Raw genomic sequence first — 13,927 nt, 5'->3', positions numbered from 1 at the left:
AACAAAGAAAAACTAAGGCCTCAAGTGAGGAACACCAAGGCTATCAGCCAACAAAAGAGGAGCAAGACCCGGGGGAGGCGCCGAAAAAATCACATTCTGCAAGCTTTGCAAGAAAATCCGCGGGAGCATTCCCTTCACGAAGGGTATGCTGCAGCACAATCTGCCAAGGCCACTGCAGCAGAGACTTAATGGAAGAAATCAACGCAGCATAAATATGGAACCGCGATACCGTCCCCTGGACCGCATCAAGAGCCATCATAGAATCAGAACAAATGAGCACCTGCTTATGGCCTCTATCCCAGCAAACATTTAACCCATGAAGGAGGGCCAACAACTCAGCTTGCAGAATCTCAGAGTGACCAATAGCACCTGAAAAACCCAGCAAAAAACGCCCACCCTCATCACGCAACACACCACCGAAACCCGCTGGACCCGGATTGCCTTTCGAACTGCCATCGACATTGACGCAAACCCAACCCGGCGCCGGAAACTGCCAAGAAACCCACCGAGGTGCGTTTGCAGACCCAACGCTCACAGCTTTATCAAGCTCGCGCAGAAGAGGAGCAGCCAAGCCTGAGACCGTGTGCACTGAGCACAACGTTCCTTCAAAAACAGCGTTGCACCGGTCGCGCCAGATGCACCAAGCAAACAACAGAAACTGCTCGCGCCGTCGTGGGGGAATGACATTGACCCACAGACGGAAAGAAAGACTGTCCCAAAACTCTGCTGCAGTAAAACCCAATGAAAGCCACACAAGCTTAGGCACTAGACAGTCCCGCAAACAATGGAGCAGCGTCTTCGGCAGCAAATTGCAGCACCGACAAGTCGCAGGGAGTGCCACACCACGATGAGAGAGAGTAGCAGCCGTAGGGAGAGAGTTATGACTGCACTGCCAGGTAAACAAACGCACCTTCTCTGGGACTTTAAGACTCCAAATCCAGGACCATCCGTCCCTAGAAAAATGCCTAGCCACATCTCGCTGCAACCAATCATAGCCATCCTTCACAGAGTGCGTCCCATGAAAACTATGCTGCCAAGTCAGCATGTCCGGAACATCACCATGTAAGCAAACCACAAGAGAGGCCAAGGAATTACGTAAGGATAAAGGGAGCATAGTGTAGAGTAAGCGGAAGTCGACTGAACCATTAGAACAAACATCCTTCACACGTAATTCCAAATCAGAAACATTCACAAAAGGGACTAGCTCGCACAAAGGACCCAAACCTGGCCAATTATGGTACCAAAAGGAAAGATCCCCCGCGCCAAGTCGCCACTTAAAACCATCACGGAGAGTATTCCTAGCTTTGCAAATCGTCCGCCATGCCGTAGAGCACACTGTTGAATTCACCTGGAAAAAATCACTCCCGCGAACATACTTGGCACGCATCAAGGACACCCATAACTTGTGATCACTATGCATCATATGCCAAACTTGCTTACCAAGCATGGTAGTGTTAGTCTCCCTAGCTCGACGGATCCCTAGCCCACCGAGGCGCTTGGGCAAGGTCAAGGTATCCCAGGCCACAAGAGGCATGCCTCTAACCGTCCCCTTATTCCAAATGAAATTTCGAGCTACTGAATCAAGACTATTACAAACAGCTTGCGGAAACCAGTACACTTGCATGGCATGTATAGGCATGGAGCACAAAACAGACTTAACCAAAGTAACCTTGCCCGCCTTACTCAGCAAATTGCTTTTCCAAGAGGACAGCTTGCGGGAGACCCTATCCAAAACTGATTGGAAATGGGCCTTAGATTGTCTACCTGTAAAAATAGGAAAGCCAAGATACTTGTCAATGCAATCAGTAAACAAGATAGAGGTACAAGTTGTGATTCTGTCCCTCTTGGCATTCGGTACCGAAGCAGAAGCAATGATTCTGGACTTAGCCAAATTCACACACAGACAAGAAATACGGCAAAACTCCTCAAGCACACTTTGAATCACCTTCACCTGCGAAATCTTGGCCTTGGAGAAAAGGAGAACATCATCGGCGAAAAACAAATGGGATATCAGAGTGGCACCTCTAGAAAGGGAGATTGGATGCCACTGCTTAGCGGTCACTTGATGCTGAATGAGTAAACCCAAGCGCTCCATACAAAGCACAAACAGATAAGGAGATAAAGGATCACCCTGCCTCAGCCCCTTAGAAGGGGAGAAAGCGGGTAACCTAATCCCATTCCACAACACGGAAAGCGAGGAGGAGGACACACAGAACATAATAAGCTCAATAATGCTGGGAGGAAACCCAAAGAAAGTTAAGGTGTCCTTCAAGAAAGCCCAACTCAACTTATCATAAGCTTTATCTAAATCCAGCTTAAAGATAAGATGCTTATTTTGCCTATCCCTTCAAGCCATAGCATGAACCATTTCCTGCAAAACAATGGCATTATCCGAGGTACCTCGCCCAGGGATGAAGCTACTCTGAAGAGGACCAATGATCTCTGCAATAAAAGGGCGAATTCTACCCACCAGCACCTTGGTGATAAGCTTATAAACAACATTGGATAAGCTTATCGGCCGAAGTTCCTTAAAAGAAGACGGAACATCAACCTTTGGAATAAGAGCTATCAGAGTCTCAGAAACACTATTATCAAAGCAACCAGTTTCAAAAGCATTCCGCACAAGAAGCCACACATCATCTCCCAAGACATGCCAAAAACTTTCAAAAAAGATCACCTGAAAGCCATCAGGTCCAGGCGCCTTGAAGGATTGCATTGAGGAAAGCACATTCCAAACCTCCTCCTTGGAAACTGGCTGGACAAGCTCCTGACACCACTCATTGGTAAGAGGAGGAGGGGCCGCAGAAGCCATAACGCAAGGAGAGACCTGAACCTGCGAGCAAAAAAGAGATTTAAAAAACAAAAGGGCTTCCCTCTTTAAGACGTCCTCCTGGTCACAAATTTCCCCGGAAGGAAGGGTCAAAGAATGAATCCGGCTGCGACGACGCCGAATAATGGTCTGAGTATGGAAGAATTTAGTATTACGATCCCCGAGAAAGAAGGCCTGCTCCCTAGACTTCTGGAACCACAGCATCTCCTTTTGACAAAGAACCACATCGAACTCATGCTCCAGTGAATCATTTAAACGCATCAAGCTAGCTGAATCCACTTGCTCTAGCCTCCTCTGAACTCCACGGATTCTAGCCTCCAAAACACATTTACGGTGGAAAATGCTGCCAAAAGTTTCCTTATTAAAGACTAAGGACCATTCCTTGACCATCGCAAGCTTGGACGGGACACTATCTGAACCACGCCAAGCATCCTGAACCAAGCTCTCATAACCATCGTGAGATATCCACGCAGCCTCGAATCGGAAAGGACGAGAGCCACGCGAAGGAATAGAGCCACACCTAACAAGGATGGGATGATGGTTAGAAGAGACCCGAGGCAGGACCTCAGCAGACGCCTCTGGAAATTCTGTGCGCCAATCAAGGTCAACAATACACCAGTCCAATTTCTTAAAGAGAACCGGAAGGCCACCTCTCTTGCGAACCCAAGTAAACTTGTTACCCGACGGTTGAATGTCCAACAAATTACAAGCGTCCACCATGCCTCTGAACGCAGCAGACCTCGTGAAGGAGAAGGATCCTCCCCGCTGATCTGATGCATACAAACTATCATTAAAATCACCGATCAAGAGCCAAGGAGCTAGCAGCGTTGCTCGCAGCGAAAGAAGGTGATCCCAGCACAAAGAACGAGAACTTGGAGTAGGGCTGGCATAAACCCCCGTGCAGTACCAAACCCTGCCCTCTCTCGACGCCTGAATTGTCACAGCTTGATTATGAGCCTCAAAGAGGGAGAAGCACCCAGCAAATGTACTAGTGCACAAGCACCAAATACCTCCAGCATGGCCAACAGATTCAACGATGTGCACTGGCTGGTAGCCCAGCTTGTACCAAAAGGAGCGTACCTTCTGTAAAACAACATGAGTTTCAAATAGAAAAATAAGAGCTGGTTGCTTAGCTCTAACCACTTCCTGAATGTGCCTCTTGGAAGAAGCACTCGCTGCCCCCCTTACATTCCATGCAAGGATATTAACATCTTTGAACTCTAACATTGATACTTATGTCAAGAAGGGGAAGTCAGCCCCTGGGCATCAATAGCCCAAGGAGGTGACCATCGGATCAGGTGGCTGTTCCTTTGGTTGGGGGTTGAAAGACGCTGCCAGAGCAGCTGCCAAGTTTTTAACCACTCGGGCCTCTCCACCATCTTCTTGGGCAATCCCGTGGCGAGAAGAGATCTTGGTAGCCTCCACTTGAGCAGGAATCGTTCCTTTAGCACGATAGAACTGCCTGGGATTCGAATTTCCTGCCGTATGGATCGGACGTGAAGGTGTTGGCGTCACCGGGCACCCCTGGAAGTTCTTCTCCGGCGTAGTATCGTTATTTCGGCGGTGCTTAAGAGGGGTTAATTGCGGCTGGGAATCCACGTGCACCACCGCCAAAGTTTTCTGGGCTGGGGCCCCACCTGTCTTGGCCCCACTGGCCTTGCCCTTGTTTATTGGAAGATCCGTTTTGGAATTTCCCGCATTCATTCCCTTGACTCCAGCCTTGGGATTATGACCATTCAAAGCCCTTGATTTTTTCCTTTTGACCACCAGCCAATGACCATGATTCACGTTGTCAGACGGGCCCACCACTAGTGGTGGGGTGACGTCATGCGTTGACCCCTTGGCAAAGTGCTCCTCATGCCGTTTAGGGTTTGTTGACTTCCCTGGGTCGTCTACCGTGGCCGCCATGCCCGACGTAACACCGGCGTCGCTGTTAGCAGCTTTCTCCTTGGTCTTACATGACTGACAGTTCCTACGTAGATGCCCATAGCGACCACAAAGCTCATAGACAATATGAAGACCTTCATATTCAACCCGGAGCCAAGTCCCTCTGAACCAAACCTTACCAACCACAGGCAGACTCAGATCAATTTCGACACATACTCGGGAATGCTTACCCCGCATGGCTTTAATGGTGTTTGAATCCACCATTACAGGCTTGCCAACTGCCGTGGCCAGGGCTAGCAGAAAGCTCTTGATGACCCTAGTTTAGTAGTGTTTTCAGGGTCATTTCTTAGTTAGTTTTGAGTCTTTTTGTTGAGTCTCACGTAGTGTTTCATGCATTGTCATGCATTTTTGTCTTTCTTTGTGTTTTTATTTTGTTTTTGTATTTTTGTAGTTTTATAAGAACCTTTCATGCATTTTTATTAGCTAGAGGACTTGCATATCTTTTCTATTTTAATTGAAGGTTCTCCTTGCTAATTAACTCTTTGAAGCTTCTAGATATCTCTTTTACTTTGTGCCTAAGTTACCAGGTCTGAAACTGATGAATGAGGAAGGCCAAGAAGCATGGAATTGAAGGAGGGCTTAAAGAGGCTTGAAGAGGAGTTACAAAGAAGCTAAAAAGTCTTTCCAGCGAGCTTGGAGCGCCTAGGCGCTGGGAATTGGCGCCTAGGCACTAGTTATGTTTTGTCAGGCTTCTGGAATTGGCGCCTAGGCGCTGGGAATTGGCGCCTAGGCGCCAATTACCTTCCAGAGAGCTTGTTTTGAGCTGGAATTGGCGCTCAGGCGCTCTGAATTGGCGCCTGAGCGCCCAGACTCGCCTATTTTGCCTATAAATTGGTTTTTAGACATTTCTCTTGGAATCTTTTGTCATTTTCTCATATTTCAATAAGTTAGAAGAGTGGGTTTGTGTTCTAGAGCTTGAGGAGCTTCCTCCAAGTCCTATGATCCAGGTTTTGTCTTTCTTTTCTTGTATGGATTTCATAGCCATGTTTGGCTAAATCCCTTTTGCTTTGGGTTCTTTGTAAGACTTATGATGTTTTAATCTTAATTCCTATTTCTATTCATGAATCCTCTGAGTAAACCCTTGAATCCCATATCCATGCTTTATGTTTCAAGTTAGAACATGTGCTAGCTTTATACTTTTCTATAATAGAACGGATGTTTGTTATAGATTAGAGACTTGTTGTGGGATTACCTCTAGGGATGGCAATTTTGCCCAAACCCATGGGTACCCGCCCGAACCCGATCCGATTTGACGGACAAAAACCGAGTTGACTGGATTTGGGTTTGGGTTTGGGTTTTGTCCGTTACTGTAGCCGTTTATGGGTTTGGGTTTGGTATTAGTTAAATCCGTGTCCATACCCGTCCAAACCCGAACCCATAGATACCCAAAACATAAAATTACAAAAAAAATCTCATACATGTATATATTTATAAACTTTGTTCTTAGTGTTTGATGATTAATTGTACTTTTGTATGTTTGAGAAAGTAAACTCTAAATTATTGTTGTCTCACATTGGTGATGGATGAGGATGAAAGTAGGTTCTGGATCGGGTTGCTATTTCACGTAAAGAATGGTTTGGGTTTGGGTTTCGGGTAAATCCGAAACCCAATGGGTTTGGGCATGGATTTCATTTTATCGCCCATAAGAGCTTGTGTTTGGGTTTGGGTTTGGGTTCTGAGATTTGGGTTTGGGTTTGGTAATTGTAAAACTCGTGCCCGATCCTACCCATTGTCATCCCTAATTACCTCTTCTATACTTGCTACTAGGAATAGAGGAAGGGTTGGGGTTTGTTGGCCTGAATTGCATGCTTAATGCCTTTAACAAATGTTTAGGTTATCAAGGAATTGTGCTTATCTTTTGGCTTGAGAGGATTGTGTATGCGAGGCATCGATAGATGATTGATTAGGCTAGAACATCAAGGAGAGACTCAGAGTTTTGTGGATAGAATAGGTTGATTAGAACTGAATTAGTCAAGCAAGAACCCAAGGCATTTTCACCATTGATTATCACACACTTATCTTTGTTAGCTTTCTAATTAAGTATCACAACAATCAATCAACCTTTAAAACTGAATTATACTCGCTTTCCTACCGTGAACTCGAGGCTTAAACTGAATTGCCACACCAATTCCCTGTGGTTCGATAAATTAAAACCGGGGTGAATTCCGTACACTTGCGGATTGACCAACAGCTCTCCTCATAGAAAGTGAGGTTTAAGCCTGGAAAACGAACCCACACAAGGGTCTTCCCCATAACGTTTGGCGTCGACGTAAAGTCAGGGCTCCATTGGCTAACAGCAACGTACCAGTCGAAGACCATCCAGGGACCGCTTTGAAGAACTTTCTCCCTATCCCGTGCGCTATCAAACCTGGCCATGAAGAAACCATGGTCCAAATCCACTAGTTCAAAACCTCCTTGCGGCTTCCAGGTGGCCTGCAGCTTCTGCTTCATCAAGGAATAACCCAGATTCTTCCCCAGGATCCTGACTAGCAAGGCCTCCTTCCATGGTAAACTAAGCTCCTCCACGATGGAGTCTGCCGCATAGACCCTAGGACATAGCCAATCTCCATTATCATGCTCAACGCGCACCAGCTTGTGTGCAATCAGATCCACCTTGTGCCTCGGCATGGCAGCGGCTGCCTGCTTTCCTGCGACCATGTCCCTAAAAGACATCCCATGTGTGCCTCACCTTGATCCTGCGACAGTCCACCTGTCGTCGCTGCCGGAGCAGTGGGCTCCATGCGATGACTCTCCTCTCTCATTTCTCTCTCTCACTCTCCTCTCTCCTCTCTCTCACTCTTTACCATTGAGGTTTGTTACCTAAACTAGTGACTTCATATGGTTGTTTAAATGCTTAAGTCAAAATATTGCATTGAAAAAGTAAAAAAAAAAAATAATAACAAAATCAGTAGGAAGATTAAAACGGCGTCGTATGATTCTTCATCTTCAACGTTGCAAGTAATCTGTTCATCGGTGATTGAATCACAACAGTGGCTTTCTCTTCCTATCTTGCTTACTCTCCGTCTGAACATGGCGGTCGCGCCCTACACGACCGGTTCCGCACCTCGTCTTTGTCCCCCTTCAAGGTTACAATCTCTGTCTCTTTTCATCCCACAAATGATTTTGATAGTAACGCCTTACCAGTTTTTCTCCTTTCATGTTGCAGTTGCGCTACAAAAATCTACACCGGGTTGAAACCCCAATCTGCGAGTGTGTTCTCTTCGCTCACTTTGGTGTTCTTCTTTTGTGTTTTTGTGTGGTTGGTTTCTCACTGTTTTTCCATTGCAGGTCCTTTTGGTGCGGCTATACCTAACGTCAACGCTGAGTTTTATGCCAAAGTTGATAAGACTCTTCAGTGCCGGTAATCCTTTGCTCTGCTCTTATATCCCCTACCCCATTTTCAATTTTTCTTCTTTTCTTAATTATGGGTTTGTAGGATTTTTTTTTTGTGGTTGTTGGTGCCATCTTTGATGTGCTAAATCTTGCAAATTAAACCTTGACTTGAATAGTAATATGTTGTATTTGAATTGCTACTCTTACGCCTCCGTTTGTATCAGCTAGTGATTAGTTAGTTATCTGACTATAATTGTTCCCTTGCATTTGTCACTTTCATGCAATGAACAATTTATTTTTAGGGGCCCTATTTCATTTCTTCCTCTTGGTAACTCTGTTTGCAAATAGTAAGAGATGATGTATTGTCGTGTAAGTTTGGCTGCTCTAGTCCTCTAAGTAAGGCATCCCAATTGTGGATAAGAAAATCAAGAGAGCACACTTTAGAAAATTTATGATTTAAATATGTGCATGTAATATCAATAGTTGATGTTCCAATTATGCGTTAGTTTTTTCGCTAAAGTGAGAGCTCACTTTTAGAGAAGGCAAGTTTATTACTGTATCTGTAATTCTGTATTCCAAAAATATGGGAGCACAATGCTTTTAGTCCAATGCAGTTTTCCTTGCTGCAGGAAGCAAGCCCACTATATCTTCGTTCTTTTTTATTACTGTTTGATTAGCAAGTAATTTTACTCCATAATTAAATTCATAATGGCCATATGTATAATGATTTGCATTTTTAGTAACAATTGTGAATTGGAAAGAGCATTCAATACTTAATAATCTTTGACCTAGTGATAAGGATATAGCATGGTTTATGCCCCTTGAGAACAAACCAATGTCACACTTTGTAAAAGAGTTTGTCACAAATGTTATATATCCTATATCATTTTGTGAACAGACTGATGCAAACAGTTTAAATTTTTCATTTGTTAGGTATGCTAACCACAAACCAGTAAGAGCACGAATTCAAATGATGCCTATAGGAACTCCGAGAGTCCCATATAGGACACCTGGTGAAGGAACTTGGCAATGGGTTGATATATGGAATGCCCTTGTAAGTTGTTATACCCGGAATATATATTTAATTTTACACCTTATGCTTCTAAAAGATGCTGGCTTTTCTCTGTGTTGCATACGTATAGAGCACATGTGAACCCCAAGTTCTTATAGATTTTCATCTCTTTTGTAAAGTTAATTTCTGCAATAACGTGCATTATTGGATGCAGTATCGAGAACGTGTTATCTTCATTGGACAAGAGATAGATGAAGAATTTAGTAATCAAATATTGGCAACTATGCTGTATCTTGACAGCGTAGATAACGCCAAGAAGCTCTATATGTACATCAATGGTCCTGGTGGGGATGTAAGTCTCAAAAGATTCTGGTGTTAGATGATCAATCAATTACCATTTCTTGCTTCATCTTATTTTTTGACTAGTCACATGTTTAACTTGCTTAATCTTGCAACATTTGCAGCTTACACCAACCATGGCTATCTATGACACCATGCAGAGCTTGCAAAGTCCTGTAGCCACCCATTGTGTTGGCTATGCTTATAATCTTGCAGCATTTCTCCTTGCGGCTGGATTGAAGGTACTATATCATCACGTGGCCTATGAATACAACTTGTAGGAGTTAAGTTTGTCCCACTATGGGGTTGTTCGGTTAGAGATTTCCAACAACAACAGTTACAAGTCTTTTTCCCACTATGCGGGGTCAGCTACATGGATCAACGATGCCATAATTCCTTGTCATGTATCAAGTCTAAAGATAGATCATTTACCTCCGAGTTTATCTTAATTGTTTGACATGTAGTTTTTGTTATTTTCCCTCCACCTCTAATTATTCAACTATCCTCTATGTGCTCAATATGACCTACCCTTTTTAGTGGTGCTTCTCCATATAATACTCGAATAAGTCAAGACTCTTCCATATGTTTCACAATAGGAACTATCATAACTTTCTCTGTACTGATTATGTTCTTAATCCTATCTTGCCCTGTGTAACCACTCATGCAACATTCTCATTTCCGCCACACTAGTCTTGTTTTCTTCTTGGTTCTCAATTGCCTTACATTCTGTGCCATGCAAGTGCGACACTGCAGGTCTTATAGTTGTAAGGTTAGAGATGTCTGTTTTCAATATAACCAAAACATGATCTATGTTGTATGGACTTTATACTTGTCCATTGAAGAATTATCTTTGTAACTTGTATCAATATATCTTTATCCACATCAATTTGTATCAAGATATCTGTACCCACACCACTAGCTCGATTAAAAATTATGTTTGACATAAGTATACATTTTAAACGACTGACCTCATATCATTATATATCATTATATATAACCAAAATGGAAGAAAATAATTTTCTCTCTACTTGTGTGGCCTAAGGTGGAGTACCTGACATATGTGTTTTATATTTATAGCATTATCTTGTCTTTCATGAATCACCATCTTTTTCGGGACTGCATGTTACAATTATAAAGTTGTCAGGTCCTAAAGTTCTACTTTCTGATCCATGCTGCTGTCTTGTCTGGTTCATGTCTAATTGGTTTCATGCAATTTGTGCCTTGTGCTCATTGTATCGAGCCAATTAATCTTTCTGCATTAAAAATAGTTCTGATGTTCTGTTGGTCTTTACATGATGTTCTGTTGGTCTTTACATGATGTTCTGTTGTATCAAGGGAAATCGTTATGCAATGCCTCTTTCAAGAATTGCGCTCCAATCTCCAGCAGGAGCTGCTCGTGGTCAGGTATGTTTGTTTTCTGTCTGAGATGTATGAATGGGGTTGATTTTATCTTTTGATGCTGACATAATGAATTTTTTTTCAGGCTGATGACATCCAGAATGAAGCAAATGAACTTCTTAGAATCAGAGATTACCTTTTCAATGAGTTGGCTACCAAAACAGGCCAGCCTGTTGAGAAGGTCAGTTCACTCTACAATGAAATACATGATAAATGAGTTTGTATAACTTCTGTTATCATTCACATCTCATGACTGTAAATTTGTTTGGCCCATCAACTTACTATATGACCCAAAAAATGAAGCTTTTGAAAAATATTAGCTTTTCTTTGGGAATGAAGTTTTTGAAAAATATTAGCTTTTCTTTGGGAATGAAGTCAAATTCAACCTTGACGTACTGCTCAACAAGGCTTTTTGTGTGTTTGTATTTCTGTTAGTGCACATTCTAATGCAATTTTGATGTGCTTTTGGTCAATCCAATTCCCTTGTGTCATTGGAGTGGACCTGTTTTTTATCAACTAACAAAGTAAACAGATTAAGCACTTATGGCAATAAGCGCTTACATAAGCTAACTTGAGAATTGAAATAAACTGATAATAGGTTATGGTTAAGCATAAGCTCTTATTCATAAGCTAATCAAAAACAACTTAAGGTAGACCATATGTTATTTACATTAGTTCTCCCGAGCACTTGCATAAGCACTTGTGTTATAAGCTCAAAGCTCTTCCAAACGGGGCCTAAGCCTCTTGCATTTATAAGTGTTTAGTTCCTCCCTTGCTTGGCGTTTATATTAAAATTTGAGAATATGAGCTTTATTAGCTTGAAAACTAATGTTTAATGCATCTGTTCAGATTACCCAAGACCTGAGCAGGATGAAACGTTTCAATGCACAAGAGGCTCTTGAATATGGGCTCATTGATCGAATTGTCAGGCCACCCCGCATAAAGGCTGATGCACCTGTCAAGGACGGAAGCACAGGGCTGGGTTAAGAACTCATGATTTGCAATCCACATGCTGAGTAATTATTGCAGAATCAAAATGTTCCTCATGTTATATTTCCTTCACCAATTTTTGCAAGATGTGTAACGTTTGATAGTTATATATATTTTCATGTATCTAGAAATGGATGAATTCCAATTCTTATTGATAGCAGTAACAGAAGGTGGCTGAAGTTGCTGCCTAACTTTACAACACCCTCCTTTCTTGTCCCTTGCTCTCCATTGTCCAATCTCATCTCAGTGCGTGAAAAAGAACTAATATCATCTCCCCAAATGAGATTTGTGAGCAAAGTAAAGGAGAGTAAGACACAAACATTACTAATAAAATATTCATTTTAATGCATTAAGAAGTTCCATATTAAAGATCATTTTATATTATGAATTCTGCGTGTTAGAGCGAAGATATGTCTAGTAAGGGTATTTTCGAAAATGAGATGGCATGAAGATGAAAGGGGGTGATACCATAATCAAATCCCTGTAATTGTCATAAGCTCGTGACATTGAAGTAAGGGTGTATGAATTCAGGAGTTTTCTACACATACTATACAGTAGTACTAGTTTGTTTGGCACTTCACAGATATTGGGTGTTTTCTTTTAATGTTTCAAGCTGGGATAACCCCGTTGTTACTTAAAATTTTCATTATTATTCTGAAGGACCACTGTCACTTAAAATTAAAATAAGCATTTTATTGGGAAAGGATATAATTTTAACACTAAAATGAAGAGGAGGGCTGCACTCAATTTTATGATTCCTCGAACACTACCACTAACAACCAATAGTCATATAAGCACATGAACTACGTCTAGGCTGAGGTATCCGTGTTGATATTTACATTTTGAGTAGCCAGTAATATTGTTTTAAACACGAAAAAGTTTAAAAGTAAAGTCTACGCAAGGAAAAGGATATTATATTTTATCATATCTATAATTCTTTAGTAGCTTTATATTTTATTATTTAAATTTGTATATTAGATTAACTAGTCATTTTCACCCGTGCGTTGCACGACGATTAAGTTTATTTTATAGATATATTTGTAGAATACCAAATAATAGAGAGTAGGTTCAATCATGTATGTGAATAGACAAATGTAAAAATTTTAAATAGACTTCGTTGTATGGCCAACCGATATCAACACATAAACAATATTATAAATCCAAGTTTTTACGGAATGCGTTGCAAAATCAAACAAATTAAAAAAGTTATATCTAGTCTAGCTTGATAAAAGTTATATTTTCTCTGAGGAAGGTAAGCCGATTGTTCACACTGTCCATTTGGAACACTCTCATTCAAAGTCAAATTTATAGCACTCGACGTACCCGTTTCAGCACCTTCAAGAGAAAACGGCCTAATTGAAAATAGTCTAGTGCTAGTTTTGGCTTGCCTTGATTTCGTAACAACTTGTTTTCCCTTAGCACTTGTTTCTTTTGACTTTGAATGAGATCCAAGATTATTTGTAATTGTTGAAAGAGGTCATCAACTTGAACCTACATCATTAAAATTTATATGAATGAAAATGTAAGAAAATATTAGTATTTGTAAATAATGTAATACAATTAGTCAAACCTTCATGATTAGACAGATCCTCATTAATCTTGCCCTCGGTTTGAATCAGCCTTGCAGATTTATTACCCCTTTTCTGTTGCGAGATAACATATTTTCTCTTTTCTCTGGCTTCTTTTGAATTAAATGGGGGACTGTAGTTGTAATTTTCCACTGATAAGGGGGGCACTGCTATAGATGAAAACGCTAATGGAGTTTTGTCAATAATGCTGGAACCTACAATAAAAAATTATAAAATTAAATGAAATGTATACCAACGATAGTGATTATAACCACTCTAAAAAATAAATAAAAAAACCATATACATTACCAATGATTGGAGAATTTTCTTCGTTCGAAAGGGGCTGATGTGCTTTAGCCATGAGTTTTTTCGCACCGCTATTGATTACTTGTTGGGTCTGATTTTTGGAAGAGCTTTTTTATGGAGTTGAGAATGATTTTCTTGAAATTGTAGCAGGTGTGTGTAGAGCTTGGGTATTGATATCTAAGGTAGAACAATTGGGGTTGGAAG

At 41.6% G+C, this 13,927-nt stretch overlaps 1 protein-coding gene across 1 annotated transcript; it reads left to right on the top strand.

Annotated features, from left to right (window-relative positions):
• The first annotated feature begins 7,578 nt into the window (after positions 1 to 7,578).
• Positions 7,579 to 12,209, top strand: LOC130714844 (ATP-dependent Clp protease proteolytic subunit-related protein 2, chloroplastic). The gene is made up of 9 exons (XM_057564810.1): positions 7,579 to 7,863; positions 7,944 to 7,987; positions 8,066 to 8,138; positions 9,044 to 9,164; positions 9,337 to 9,474; positions 9,587 to 9,703; positions 10,797 to 10,865; positions 10,945 to 11,040; positions 11,709 to 12,209. The coding sequence occupies exons 1-9, from the start codon at positions 7,628 to 7,630 to the stop codon at positions 11,844 to 11,846; spliced, it is 1,032 nt and encodes a 343-aa protein (XP_057420793.1). The 5' UTR covers positions 7,579 to 7,627; the 3' UTR covers positions 11,847 to 12,209.
• The last annotated feature ends 1,718 nt before the right edge of the window (positions 12,210 to 13,927 follow it).

This window comes from Lotus japonicus, chromosome 4 (genome assembly GCF_012489685.1).
Source record: "Lotus japonicus ecotype B-129 chromosome 4, LjGifu_v1.2".
Classification (NCBI taxonomy): Eukaryota; Viridiplantae; Streptophyta; class Magnoliopsida; order Fabales; family Fabaceae; genus Lotus; species Lotus japonicus.
This window is presented reverse-complemented; position numbering and strand designations above follow the sequence as displayed.